The sequence below is a fragment of the Bos indicus genome, chromosome 20 (genome assembly GCF_029378745.1).
Source record: "Bos indicus isolate NIAB-ARS_2022 breed Sahiwal x Tharparkar chromosome 20, NIAB-ARS_B.indTharparkar_mat_pri_1.0, whole genome shotgun sequence".
Taxonomy (NCBI): domain Eukaryota; kingdom Metazoa; phylum Chordata; class Mammalia; order Artiodactyla; family Bovidae; genus Bos; species Bos indicus.
This window is the reverse complement of record NC_091779.1, coordinates 7,748,873-7,763,878: the sequence shown is the minus strand read 5'-3', so window position 1 is coordinate 7,763,878 and position 15,006 is coordinate 7,748,873. Positions and strand designations below refer to the sequence as shown.

General features: G+C 42.7%; 1 protein-coding gene across 12 annotated transcripts in view; it reads left to right on the top strand.

Annotated features, from left to right (window-relative positions):
- ARHGEF28 (Rho guanine nucleotide exchange factor 28) overlaps positions 1-15,006 on the top strand; it is a 343,837-nt gene that overhangs the window by 164,751 nt on the left and 164,080 nt on the right. For 10 of the 12 annotated variants that reach the window (XR_011562400.1, XM_070774543.1, XM_070774539.1 and 7 more), the window contains one exon: positions 4,514-4,586. Coding sequence is in view for 11 of the 12 variants with exons in the window: in XM_070774543.1 (XP_070630644.1) it covers positions 4,514-4,586 (73 nt within the window). In the remaining variant the exon portion in view is untranslated. Of the gene's footprint in view, positions 1-4,513; positions 4,587-4,610; positions 4,758-15,006 lie in introns of those variants that run through there. The other 2 variants (XM_070774549.1, XM_070774547.1) reach the window with 2 other exon arrangements.

Below are 15,006 nucleotides of genomic sequence, written 5' to 3'. Positions count from 1 at the left end.
CCCTTTTTTTAATCCTTCCTGCCCTGACCTGTTGGTTGGGTGGTGCATAGGGAGACTGGGAAGGGAATGAGGCTGAGGTTCTTCCAGAAATTGTGATGTCATAACTTACAGTAAGAAATATATTTGGTCTCAGTCCATGGTTCTTGGCTCATAGCTCTCCAGACCTTTGGGATTTCCTAAATGTTGAGCAGATAAATGTGTGTGGTTTTTTGTTGTTGTTGTTGTTGTTATGTCAATCTGGCGACTTTAAGAAAGCACTTAAGGATAGGGGCTAGTTACCAGGAGACCCACCCACTTTCAGTCCTACCTCCTCGACCTTCAGGGAGGGGAGAGGACCTGAAGGTATAGTTTCATCACCCAAGGACAAAGACTTCGTCTAGCGGGGAGCCTGGTGGGCTGCCGTCTATGGGGTCGCACAGAGTCAGACACGACTGAAGTGACATAGCAGCAGCAGCAGCAGCATGCCTTCTTAATAAAGCAAGCCTTCATTAAAACCCCAGAGGACTGGATTCGGAGATCTTTCCAGTTGGGGAACTGGTTGGAAGTGCTGGGTGACTGGCCTGCTTGGAGCGGCACAGAAGCTCTGTGCCCTTTCCTCAGACCCTGCCCTGTACATCTCTTCCATCTGGTTATTCCTGAGTTATATTCTCTTATATATATAGCTATATTATTAGAGTTACCATGTATTTATCAATAACCTCAGATATGCAGACGACACCACCCTTATGGCAGAAAGTGAAGAACTAAAGAGTCTCTTGATGAAAGTGAAAGAGGAGAGTGAAAAAGTTGGCTTAAAGCTCAACATTCAGAAAACTAAGATCATGGCATCCAGTCCTATCACTTCATGGCAGATAGATGGGGAAACAGTGGCTGACTTTATTTTTCTGGGCTCCAGAATCACTGTAGATGGTGACTGCAGCCATGAAATTAAAAGATGCTTGGTCCTTGGAAGGAAATTTATGACCAACCTAGACAGCATATTAAAAAGCACAGACATTACTTTGTCAACAAAGGACTGTCTAGTCAAGGCTGTGGTTTTTCCAGTGGTCATGTATGGATGTGAGAGTTGGACTATAAAGAAAGCTGAGTGCCGGAGAATTGATACTTTTGAACTGTGGTGTTGGAGAAGACTCTTGAGAGTCCCTTGGACTGCAAGGAGGTCCAACCAGTCCATCCTAAAGGAGATCAGTCCTGGGTGTTCACTGGAAGGACTGATGTTGAAGCTGAAAGTCCAATCCTTTGGCCACCTGATGCGAAGAGCTGACTCATTTGAAAAGATCTTAATGCTGGGAAAGACTGAGGGCAGGAGAAGAAGGGGACAACAGAGGATGAGATGGGTGGATGGCATCACCGACTCAATGGACATGGGTTTGGGTGGACTCCAGGAGTTGGTGATGGACAGGGAGGCCTGGTGTGCTGCAGTTAATGGGGTCTCAAAGAGTTGGACACGACTGAGTGACTGAACTGAACTGAGCTGATAATAAACCTGGAAGCTAGTAAGTAAAATGTTTCTATGTCTGTGAGCTGCTCTAGTGAATTAATTGAACACAAGGAGGGGGTTGTGGGAACATCTCATTTATAGCCAGTTGGACGAGTCCAGGTAAATGTAAGCAGGTAGTGATCATCATATAGGCTGTCCACACTAAAGTTTTACAGTTTAGGTTAACATGTAAAATTATATATAGTGTAATGAAATATTTATTTATTAAATCTTAGACGTCTAAAAGTCTATTTTTATGTAATAGCTATAGACAGTGACTTTGCTTTGAGAGACTCATTTGTTCTCGAGGCAGCTTCCGGGTCTGGGTTCAGGCATTGCTCAGTTATCTGGAGCCTTCTAGTGTGACGACAATAAAACCTGCTGCAGAAACTGGAGTTTGCTCTACAGGATAGAAGACCTGTGCAGGTGATGGTGATCCCATTCAGAAGCAGTCCTTGTTCTGAGTTGTAACAGATTCATGTTATTACATGATCTTATAGCTGACACTGGTAGACTGATCATTTGTAATAAATATTAAATGCTGAAAATGACAGGTTTGTGTTAAATATCCAAAGTGTAAAGGTAGTTATTAGGAAATTAAGCAGTAGGCAAAATATTAGCAATATCTTTAATCATGTTTTTGTTCTTTCTGCATAACAAAGCTTTTTATGTTAATTGAATACTAATAATTTAGTTTTAGAACTTGGCTAAAATTAATGTATAAGACGGCTGGGAAATATAAGTGTTCTGAAGTTGTATCCAAAATTACGGGAATAAAAATTAAGTTTTAATCAGATCAGATCAGATCAGTCGCTCAGTCATGTCCGACTCTTTGCGACCCCATGAATCACAGCACGCCAGGCCTCCCTGTCCATCACCAACTCCCGGAGTTCACTCAAACTCACATCCATCGAGTCAGTGATGCCATCCAGCCATCTCATCCTCTGTCGTCCCCTTTTCCTCTTGCCCCCAACCCCTCCCAGCATCAGAGTCTTTTCCAATGAGTCAACTCTTCTCATGAGGTGGCCAAAGTACTGGAGTTTCAGCTCTAGAATCATTCCTTCCAAAGAAATCCCAGGGCTGATCTTCAGAATGGACTGGTTGGATCTCCTTGCAGTCCAAGGGACTCTAAAGAGTCTTCTCCAACACCACAGTTCAAAAGCATCAATTCTCTGGCACTCAGCTTCCTTCACAGTCCAACTCTCACATCCATACATGACCACAGGAAAAACTATAGCCTTGACTAGACGAACCTTTGTTGGCAAAGTAATGTCTCTGCTTTTGAATATGCTATCTGCTGCTGCTAAGTCGCTTCAGTCGTGTCTGACTCTGTGTGACCCCATAGACGGTGGCCCACCAGGCTCCCCCGTCCCTGGGATTCTCCAGGCAAGAACACTGGAGTAGGTTGCCATTTCCTTCTCCAATGCATGAAAGTGAAAAGTAAAAGTGAAGTCTCTCAGTCATATCTGACTCTTAGCAACTCCATGGACTGCAGCCTCTCAGGCTCCTCCGTCCATGGGATTTTCCAGGCAAGAGTATTGGAATGGGGTGCCATTGCCTTCTCCGGAATATGCTATCTAGGTTGGTCATAACTTTCACCCCATTTAAAAAAGAAGTATTTCCTTATTTTGCAATAAGAAACTATCATTGCCTGATGTCATTTTGCATAGACTTGCCAGTTGCCTTTGAGACTAGGGTTTGGGGGTTAAGGCTGACCCCCAGGTAAACACGTGGAGTCAGGGGCCATCTTCGGCCTTGAACCTGTGTGGCCAGTCCTCTTTAACCCCAGGTACTCACCCTGTGAGGCTCCCCTGGTGACCCAGATGGTAAGGAATCTGCCTGCAATGAGGGAGACCTGGGTTCAGCTGGGAGGATCCCCTGAAGGAGGGAATGGCTATCCACTCCAGTACTTGTGCCTGGATAATCCTATGGACAGAGGAGCCTGGCGGGCTACATTCCATGGGGTTGCAAACAGCAGGACACAATTTTGCAACTAACGCTTTCCCTCATCCTGTCGTTTCCTTAGTACCTCCCCAGACATACCTGCTCTGGTTCATCCATTCATTCCATCATGGGCCCTAAGAGTGAGTACGGTGTCCTGGGAGTCAGGCTAGGGACAGGTAATAGCCACAGAGGCTGGGTGACTGGGGACTGCTTGTTCCCTGCCTCTTTGTGATTTGGTCAGTTATGTATATTTTCCTGTTCTTTTTGCTCTGGCCTCAAAAAGATGCTCTGACATCGTCATGAATAAGCACTTGATGCGCTGAGCTGAAAAGCGTGCCCAGGGCGGAGGGTGGGGAGATGGTTTAGGGGTCTCTGTCGGTTGGAGGGTTGCCCGCCCCAGTTCGCCCATGTATTTGTTTTGGAACATGTGCTGTTGCAGGCTTGGATAGTTTTTGACACATCAACACATAATTCTGTCTCTTCACATTTTCATTGACTGTGTGGAATCCATTTGAAAAGGAAGTACAGAGGGCTGTAAGGGTAGCCTCATTCTGTCTACAGCTCATGACCCAGTCTTGGCCAGGAGCAGCCTGATCCTGCCTGTGCCAACATGCAACCCTTGGCTTATGCTCATCCTGGGTCCTACATGTATCAGTGGTCCTCTCTGTATTAGTGTTTCCCCCTACTCTCCAGGCCCCTGATCCCTGTGTCTTAGGGTGTGGATGGGAGTCTAGGCAGGCAGATGCATAAAGCAGCAGCCCTTCGTACTGATTTCAAGCTTTGCTCTTCTCTGTCCCCCTTTTGGTTCATGTCTCATGCTCCTGAGAACCTTCTGGTGGTGTGATCCGGGAAGCAGTGAGAACCACTAGCGGAGACAGTTTTGGCCCTTGTCTCGGGTTCCTTCCACCATCTCTTACGTTATGCAGGCTGCTGTTTCATGTTCCCCGACACCCCATCTGCCCCCACCTCCCCTGGCTTTGCCTCTGGCTGTTTCACCTCTCAGATCCTTGATTGTGATCTGCATCTCTTGCTGCATATCTGAAGCCTCAAACAGCTTTCAGTGATTTTTTTTTTCCCTGCCTTTCTTAGGCTCTTGAAGAGCAAGAAGGCACGTCAGAGGAGAAACCAGATATGCCCTCCAGCGCTGCAGAAACTGAAGAAGGTATGCATGCTCCTTCCCCACCTGGGGAACTCAGAAAGTGCTCAGCATTCTCTAGTCAATTGCGAGTTGAAGTGTGTGGAGAAGGAGAGCAGGAGCTGATGGACTCGGAGGCAAGAGTAGGTTGCTCTGGGGCCGCAGGGCCCAGAGTTCCTTCAGCAGCACTGACCAAAGGTACTGTGCGTTTCCACTTTTTACTCAGTCACATTTACTGGTTTCCTCCCACAGTGCTTGGGGGGCCTCTCCTGACATTCAGAGGGCGTTCCCCTCATTACCAAGGTCAGTCTGTTCCATTCAGTCCTCCTTCACTCTCCCGTTCTCCAGCTCGTTCCACCTCTGTGGAGCCTCTGCTCTGTGCTGGGCAAGTGGGTCCTAGAGGATGGAGGTTGTGAGGGTGTCCTGATTGTCGTGGGGTCCGGGGAGCTCCGCCGCTGTGCAGAGGTGAGTGGTGAGGGGTGCTGAGTGTCTTCAGGGTCCAGGCGGCCCCACCCAACCCAGGCTGTCCTCCACAGTGGTTCACGTCGCGGATGACGCTTCAGAGGCTGAATGTCTGAATCTGCTCGAGGTGGGTGTCCACAGCAAGAGGTGTGTGTTTGAAAATGCATCCTCAATACCCTGTTCCACATCATAACAAGGAGTCGTGTTGATGGCACACTTGCATGTAACATCCAGCTTATTTGTAGAATATGATACTTTCTTGTTTTCTCCAACTTGGCACCTTATTAGGGCATGTGATCTCTACTTCAGTTTAGGTTCTTTCCCCTTTAACACACACAAGTAGATCTGATCTGTTGGCAAGTCCTAGTGACAAGTCCAGTTTAAAAAAAAAATCTCTTTTTTAAGTTATGAAAGTATGATAACCCATTTACAGGAGACTTGGAACAAACAGAATACGGTTATATATGGTTCCATTATATATTACAATTGTTTTTTAAGTAGATAAATTAAGATTTTTAGTTGGAGTTTCAATATCAAGCTCTCAAAAATTAATAGAATGACTATACAGAGAAGTAGGATATAGTAGACCTGAAAAGCACTATAAACCAACTCAACATAATTAAGATTTATACAATTTTCACACAATAGTAGGATACAAATTCTGTTCAAATTCCTGGAGACTGTAAACTCAGAGACACTGGAACATATCCAGGGACATAAAACAAGGTGAAAAAATTTCATGGTCTAGAGGTATTGAAATAATACAGAGTCTCTTCTCTTATCACCATGGAATTATATTGGAAATCAACATCAAAAGATATCTGAAAATAATCCACATATTTTCAAGTGCAGTATGACATTTACGAAAAGAGATCTTTGACTTAGCCATTGAAAGACTCAATAAAGTTAGAATGAGAAAAACACAGAAAGTGATTGCAGAGAAAGCATTTAAATGAGAAATTAGTACCAAAAGAGAAATTAATATTAAAGATACTTTAAAGAAAATCCCCTGTATTTGGAAATTAAATGTCCACTTTTAAATGATGAGTGTATCTAAGAAGCCATAACAGGGAACATTGGAAAATATTTGTAATAGAATAAAAATGAAAAGAGAATTTATCAGAATTTGTTGCATGCAGCTGAAGCTGCTCAATACAGTTAAATACTTGAATAACATATGAAAACAAATAGTAGACACTATGGGCTGCAGTCCATGGGGTCGCTAAGAGTCGGACAGGACTGAGCGACTTCACTTTCACTTTTCACTTTCATGCATTGGAGAAGGAAATGGCAACCCACTCCAGTGTTCTTTTCTGGAGAATCCCAGGGACGGTGGAGCCTGGTGGGCTGACGTCTATGGGGTCGCACAGAGTCGGACACGACTGAAGCGACTTAGCAGCAGCAGCAGCATAAAATTTTGTGAAATTTGAAAAATATTTGTACTTTACTTAATAATACTATATCACTCGTTAACTTCCTGGGTTTTTTTTTTTTTTTTTTTTTTTTTTTAACAGTGTAGTACTTTTTTATATTCTCAGAATTGGATTAGAAGTTTCAAGCCTTATTCAAACTTTTAAAAAATCACTAAGATAATAAATTTTCTAGACTTTTAGCAGTAATACCGGATGCCAAATACATGGAACTATATCAAAGTTTTCAGTGAAAATAAATTAGAAATCTAACATTCTATTCATACTAAGTCAAACAAGTGGAATCAAAATGTCATAATTTTTCTAGCTAGGCAAAAATTCATAAATTTTCTAAAATATGCATTATATTATACATACTGTATACACATATGTATCCGAAAGCTTTTCTACTACTTTTGAAAAAGGCTTGAGAAAGAACAACAACAACAACAACAAAAAGAGACAGAAATTGGGAAACGTAATGAAATGGGAGCACTGAATGTGGAACAGAACAAGAGAAGCAAACTAGATAAAAGTAAACGATCATCATATTGTCCAGTTGTTTTTAAACATGGCTGCTCATCAGAAAGACATCTGGAGCTTTGGAGAAAAGTAGCAGTACTTAGGCATTTGTATTTTTCAAGAAATTCCAAGGTAATTCTATTATGCGTCTGATTTTAAAAAGTGATTACAGGTTTCTGTATTAAATGGTAGTTTTAGTGATATAGAATTCTATTATTTTCTGTTGACCAATCATGATACAATGATATCATGTAATAGTTACATAATCACAATAATAGAAGATGTTTTTGCTATTTTATATTTTTACTATTTAAAAATATTATACTTTCAGTATTTAAAAAAAAATAGTAAAAGATGGAGTTGACAATTTGGAACTGGCACGGTAAAACAAGCTGTCCCGGCACATTATAAGTGCTTCAGGAGTCGTAGGCAAAGAACACTGAGAGAACTTTGTGGCCTGTGATGGTGGAGTGGCCAGGGAAAGCTGCTTGGTGGAGGTGACCCCAGTGCTGTGATCTAAGAGAGGGAAGGGAATTCTAGACAATAGGAATATGTACAGTACAGAGTCCTGAGCCAGATAATGCACTGGGGAAAATGCAGGCCGCTTTTTGGCCCTGGAGTATAGGGGGGGTGTGTGTGTGTGTGTGTGTGTGTGTGTGTGTGTGTGAGAGAGAGAGAGAGAGAGAGAGAGAGAGAGAGAGATGCCAGGAACATAGGCCTGCAAGGGTGGCAGATCTGCAGGGCTTGTACACAAGGCAAGGAATCGGAACTCCACCCTGACAGCTCTGGAAACTGTTTTAAGCAAATTAGTTCAGGTTGTTATTTAGGAAGTGCACTCTTCGAGACTGTGGAGAATGGGTTAGACGGGCCGGGGGCTGCCACATGGGATGCGGAAGAGGGTCTGCGCCAGAGCAGTGGGAGGAGATTGGAGATGGAGGGATGGAGGGGGACTGTCCTGAAGGTGTAGGGTGTCAGGTGGGTGTCAGTGGTGAGGGAGAAGGGTGATTCTTCCATCCCTGGTGTGTCGCCGAGTAGGATAGGCCTTATAAGAAGCAGGATCATGTCAAAATAAGTACTCAGTTTTATAGAGGTTGAATTTGGTGGGCCCCAGGGTCAGCCATATTAATATACCTGGCTGCCAGCTGGACCGAAATCACTCAATCAATAAGCAAAAGAATTTGGATACAAACACAAGTTCTCTAATGCCAAGTAATTAATGTGTGTATTTTACAGACCTTATAGACAGTGCTTGGATGTTTATACCCTTGTTATAAACATGTTAGAAGCTGTGTGTACATTCCGGCAGAGGGCAGTATTTAGCTAAAATGAAAACCTCCAATTTGTTTTTCTTCATTCAAAAGCCTGCAGGCAACTCAGCTGGAAGAACAAAACCTTTTGAGTGTAAGAGCTTGATTTTTTCCCTGCCTTTAAGCCCCCAAAGTAAACTTTCCCTTTGAGATATCATAGAAGATTCTTAATAGACCATGTTTTTCTACTCCTCCTGGGGTATAGGGGGATGTTTTAAGTGTGTATCTATAGCTACCATTGATTAAAAGACAATAATAGCTTTAACTTAGAAATATACTTTTCCCTATTACTGTGATAAATGTTTTTATTATTGTCTCTGAATCAATTATGTTTCCATAATTTCATGATTGTAATTGTTCTCCCAGAATGATGAGATGTTATTGCAAATGAAATAAATGGCCAAAAGGTCACTCATTTTCACTATGCTTGGAGGAATAAGCTAATTATTAGTGTGTATTGATCCACCAACTGACTCCATTTTGTCTCTTGGCATCTTTGTCCTCATTTGATCTCCTATTCTAGTAGTTCCTAAGGAGCATTGTATAGAATACCAACCTTGGAAAATGCTCTGAAGAATAAGAATTCTTTGTCCAAATAAGTAGAGATGCTGCACATGAAACCCCTCTGTTGGAAATTGTGTGTCAGTTGCTCAGCTGTGTCCGACTCTTTGCGACTTTGCAAATCAAGAATACATTTAATGTTTTGTAGGTTCTAGTAAGTCTTGTAGTCAAGAAACCTGTGTTTCTTCTTTAACCCAGGAGTTCTCTGACGTGATCATGGGAGAATTCCCTTTTTCTTCATTTTCAACATCTTATGAAAATGATCTGTGGAAGGTGCTTTGGGAATGTTACTCTTCATCTCTCCTGATTCTGCCCTTTCTCAAGCTTATTATGTCCTCTCTTTTGTCCATCATGTGGATTCTGTCCATATCTTAGTATATAATTCTCACACCGAGAAGGGGATTGGAAGGCATTTTTAAAACTGTACTCATGGTCATCTTGAATGCTGAGCTCACACAGCCCACTGTACTTTTTAATGTTGTTTGGGAGGCTGTTACCTGCCTAGATTGTATGGGGCTATAAAATACAGCCATTGCAACACTACTGACCACTATGTGAATCCATTTGCTTCTATTATTTTGCCGTTTTAAAAAGCCCTGTGTAATTGTCTCAAATTTTACGCGACTGGTCTTTTACATTGTTTCCTTCTTACCACAAATTATCTTGCACATTCTCTTTAACAAGGAAATAGGGAGTTGGGCTTGGAACCTGAATGCCAGACACCAAGGGAGAGGGAGGAATTGTCTCCTTCAGGGCCGGGGTGGCAGTTTCAGCCAGCTCAGAGGGGCTTCCCGCTCGCTGTCTCGTGCGGAAGGCGGAGGGGCCGGGGGTCCACATGCAAGAGCCGATCTAGGCAGCAGGCAGGCACCCTGCACACCCACTGACTTACTGCTCAGTGAGCCTCTGATGAGTGCTCCACTCTGCCAGGCACTGTGCTCCTTACTGGTCATGAAGCAGGTCCCCAAAAGGACCAAGAGGAAGAAAAACCCTTCATCTCAAGGAGTGTGCTTGCTCTGACTTCCTCTCGCGTCTCTGTGGAGGGACAGGCACTGCTCGAGGTGCTGGGTGTGCTGCTGGGAGCCGAGCTAAGTTTGCACACTCGCAGAGCACACCTCCCCGTGGCCCTGGAGAGGGACACTTTTGGGAGTCAGGAGTCACATTGGGGCCACAAGGAGGTGGTAGCAGAGAGGGGTCACGTAACTTGTGTGAGGTGACAGCTTGCTCGGGCAGTCAGGACTCAGGTGGGTACGGTCTTACCCACCATGCTGTAGATACCCGCCACCCTTCTGTCACAGAACATTTGTATGCTTAGACTTTGGACTGCTGCTCTGGAGTCCTCTCCAGCTTTTGTACAATGGAAAAGTGCAAAACTGGAGTCCTTGCCTAGAAGTGAGCTGTTTTCCACATGACTGACCTGTCTGCTATGATGAGAGGTTGTGACCCACATGCAGAGACATGTCTTGATGACACACCAGCAACAAGCAGCCTCTGCTCAAAACCTCAGCTCTGCCATGAGCTGACTGCTCAACAGGATGCAAGGGACTCCGCTGTGTTTCCTTTTGTGGAAAATGGAGTGGGAGTGTCATTTCATACTTCCTTCAAAATAAGGTTTAAATGAGAAAATACAGGTGGGGCACCTTGACCAGTATCTAACCAGGGATGCTTAGCCAACGCTGTCTCGAGATGAGTGTGAGTTACAGCGTGCGGCTGGACTTGGTGGTGATCATGTGCGTCGCGATATCAGGGCATAGCTCTTCATGTCGCAGTGACCGGGTGAGCAGATCTTTCGCTTGAGCGTTCTTTAGATGGGGGTGCAGCTCTTCTCTGTGTGCTCTGAGTGATGCGGGAAGAGGTTGTTGTGTGGTGGGTTCTCCTTTTTTCTAAAAAGGTTTTATTAAAGTATAGTTGATTTATAATGTGTTTGTTTCAGGTGGACAGTCAAGTGAATTAGTTATACATGTACAAGAGGTTTTACTAAAGTATAGTTGATTTACAATGTTGTGTTTGTTTCAGGCAGACAGTCAAGTGAATCAGTTACACGTGTACATACATCCCCTCTATCATGGAGTCTTTCGCATACAGGCCATTACAGAGCATTGAGTAGAGTACTGCGCTATACAGTATGTTCTTACTAGTTATCTGTTTTATATCCAGTAGTATGTTTATGTAAATCCCAGTCTTCCAGTTTATCCCTCCCCTTCTTCCCCCTGGTACCAATAAGTCTGTTTTATCTGTAACTATATTTCCGTTTTGTAGATAGATTCATTTGTACCAACTTTTTTCTTTTGTATTTCACACAGGAGCCAAATCATTTGATCGATTCTCCTTATTTGAACCTCCCCTGTGAAATATTATTGGGAAAACCAAGAGGTGTTTTATCCATGCAGACTTTCCTTTCCAAGATTTTTTCGTTTTAAATACTGTGGCTTTGTGTATCTTTTTGGAACTGTTGAATATGGTTCCAGTGTCTTGTCAAGATGCAGATCCTTTATCTAGGATGGCTGGGGCCTGAGGCGTTGGGGATTTAGGATAGCCCTTGCAAAGGCTGTTCTGCAGGGGTGATTACTCAGCTGGGAACACAGCTCTTATTTTAACCCCATTGTGAAATGTCCATCCAAGGGCTTGGTCAGCGTTGTTTACCTTGAAGTCAGGTACTTGGGCATTTGCAAGACAATTACCAATCACACCCAGAGAATGTACTTCGTAACCCCAGGAAGTCATCTGTGTTTCTTTCATTTGACAGGGAGTTCAGCCTTCTCTCTGTTTCTTTTAGTATCTGACTTTGCCAGTCCACTTTCTCCCACCTGTCCCCAGAAAAGAATCAGTTTCATCATTAGAAGTCCAAGGGTTAAAATAAGATACCAAGCTGATATAATGTCCATTTTGTGTATTATTACAATCAGATCAGATCAGTCACTCAGTCGTGTCCGACTCTTTGCAACCCCATGAATCGCAGCACGCCAGGCCTGCCTGTCCATCACTAACTCCCAGAGTTCACCCAGACTCACGTCAATTGAGTCAGTGATGCCATCCAGCCATCTCATCCTCTGTCATCCCCTTCTCCTCTTGCCCCCAATCCCTCCCAGCATCAGAGTCTTTTCCAATGAGTCAACTCTTCGCATGAGGTGGCCAAAGGACTGGAGTTTCAGCTTTAGCATCAGTCCTTCCAAAGAAATCCCAGGGCTGATCTCCTTCAGAATGGACTGGTTGGATCTTCTTGCAGTCCAAGGGACTCTCAAGAGTCTTCTCCAACACCACAGTTCAAAAGCATCAATTCTTCGGCGCTCAGCCTTCTTTACAGTCCAACTCTCACATCCATACATGACCACAGGAAAAACCATAGCCGTCACTAGATGGACCTTTGTTGGCAAAGTAATGTCTCTGCTTTTGAATATGCTATCTAGGTTGGTCATAACTTTCCTTCCAAGGAGTAAGCGTCTTTTAATTTCATGGCTGCAGTCACCATCTGCAGTGATTTTGGAGCCTAGAAAAATAAAGTCTGACACTGTTTCCACTGTTCCCCATCTATTTCCCATGAAGTGATAGGACCAGATGCCATAATCTTCGTTTTCTGAATGTTGAGCTTTAAGCCAACTTTTTCACTCTCCACTTTCACTTTCATCAAGAGGCTTTTTAGTTCCTCTTCACTTTCTGCCATAAGGGTGGTGTCATCTGCATATCTGAGGTTATTGATATTTATCCCGGCAATCTTGATTCCAGCTTGTATTAGCATTTTCTCGGGCTTCCCTTGTGGCTCAGCTGGTAAAGAATCTGCCTGGAATGCAGGAGACCTGGGTTTGATCCCTGGGTTGGGAAGATCCCCTGGAGAAGGAAATGGCAACCCACTCCAGTATTCTTGCCTGGAAAATCCCATGGATGGAGGAGCCTGGTAGGCTACAGTCCATAGGGTTGCAAAGAGTCAGACACGACTGAGAGACTTCACTTTCACTTTCAGTATTTTCTCAGACACATAAAAATTCTCCATCTTACCTCTCCCAGTTCATCATAGAATTAAAGAATCCTAATTTGAGCTGGAAAGAATCTTGGATTTCTCAGAACTCATCTGAGTACAGCCAGTTTTGCCTCATTCTGCTCTAGCTAGGTCAGATTAGCAGGAGTCGGGGAAGGACAAGCATTTACTAAGCATATTAACTGAGGAGTCTGATAAGGTTGAAATAAGCTCAAGTTGAAGGTATAATTAAGGAGTTTTTATTTATTTATTTTTTCTGAATTGAAATATAATCCAAGTGTGAAATCTTAGGGACATGACAATATTCCTAAGAGAAAATTGAATCCTGTTTATGTTGTTGAAAGATGACTTTGCCTCATTTTATTCAAGCAGTTGAGTAAATCAAGAAAATTATGTCCTAACCTCAATTTGAAATACAATGACTTAGAGCTTCCGCTTAGTTGATAGTTGCAACCAAATTTGGGGGCTGAGGATACCTTTTTTTTTTTTTTTTAACCTCATGACTTAATTTTTGACTGATTGAGATTTTATGGGGCTGGGGGTAGGAGAGAGTACACACTGGAGATGTAAATATATATATATAATAAAAAATATTAAACATTGAGCTGTCATATGACCCAGTGATGACACTCCTAGATATATGCTCAAGAGAAATGAAAACATAGATCTACTTAAACTTGTACACAAATGTTCAAAGTGGCATTATTGATAACTGCCAAAAAAGTGGAAACAATCCAAAAAGTCCCTCAGCTGAGAAATAGAGACACAAAAATGTGATCTATCTATACAACGGAGATAGATGATATTTGGTGGTAAAAGGGATGAGGTCCTGACGCATTGTGGCCTGAATGGACCTTGACAACATGCTTGGTGAAAGAAGCCAGTTACAAAAGACCATCTATTGTACGATTCCATTATGTGAAATATCCAAAATGACATCCATTAAGACAGAAAGTAGTTAGTGGTTACTGAGGGCTCGGGCGGAAGTGGTGGTGGTTGGGGAGAAATGAGTAGCGAGAGTTAATGGATATGGTGTTTCTTGTTGGGGTGATGAAAATGTTCTAAAACTGGTCGTGGTGAGGATTGCACAACTCTGAGTATGTTAAAAATCATTGAATTGTATACTTTAAATGGATGAGTAGTATGGTATTGAATTATACCTTAAAGCTGTTACATATACACACACACACACACATATATATATACACACACACACATGCACACATATATACACACACAAATACAAATATACAGTTACAAATATATATGTGTATGTGTGAAGAGACTATACTAAGCCATTAGTGGTGGTTTTAGAGATTGTTTTTCTTAGTCCCTTTCAAGTTTTCTTAATTACTTTTGTGGCTCAAAAAAGTGTTATGAATCATTTAAATTAAAAAACCCAGTATGTATTTTTTTAAAAAAAAGGTGTTTTAATTTCTTTCTGAAAGAATGCAGAGTAGAAAGAGAAAAATTATATCATAAAAGATGATGTTTCAGAGTTGTTTGAGGTCTTCTCTCCTGACGCCCTCTCCCTGACTGCTTGTCCTGGGCCACGGGGGAACCTGGTTGAGGTTGAGCTTGGTGCACTGGCAGGACTGTTGGAGCGCATGGACCAACAGGGCTCATGCTGACATTGCTGTGGATACGTCTCTCATTGTTTCTTCTAGTCTACATTTATACTGGGAAGGCCAAATGATAGTTCTTGCTAGTATTCCTAATAAGAAAAAAAAGTTATAATTCCTTCAGTGAAAAAGGTATAATGGAGATACTGAAACAAAAGATCAGAGTTATGATTACCTCTGAACTGAGAGTGGTAGACGTCACAGATATTTTCAAATTTTTTCCTGTTGCCATTGTAATTCTCTAGTAGTTGTGAATCAGACATGCACACATGGATAAAACATTAAGGTGATTCATGGAAGTGAAGTTATTAGTGAAACTCCAGTGTGTAACTGGAGAGGAAAGGGTGGCTTGGGCCTTGCGGAGCTGGAGGAGTTGGCGGAAGCCAGGGGAAAGGCATTATCTGTCTCATGAACCTGGCAGTTCAGAAGTTGTGACGAAATAATGCTTGTATTGAAAGTGTTTGGATTAGTAATTTTAAAAAGTGACCAACTTTCCCTTGTCCCTAATGATCTACTCTATCTCATCAGTTACTTTGGGCCATTGGATCCTAATCAAGGAAAGAAGCATTTGTTCAGCACCTGTAGTATGGAAGG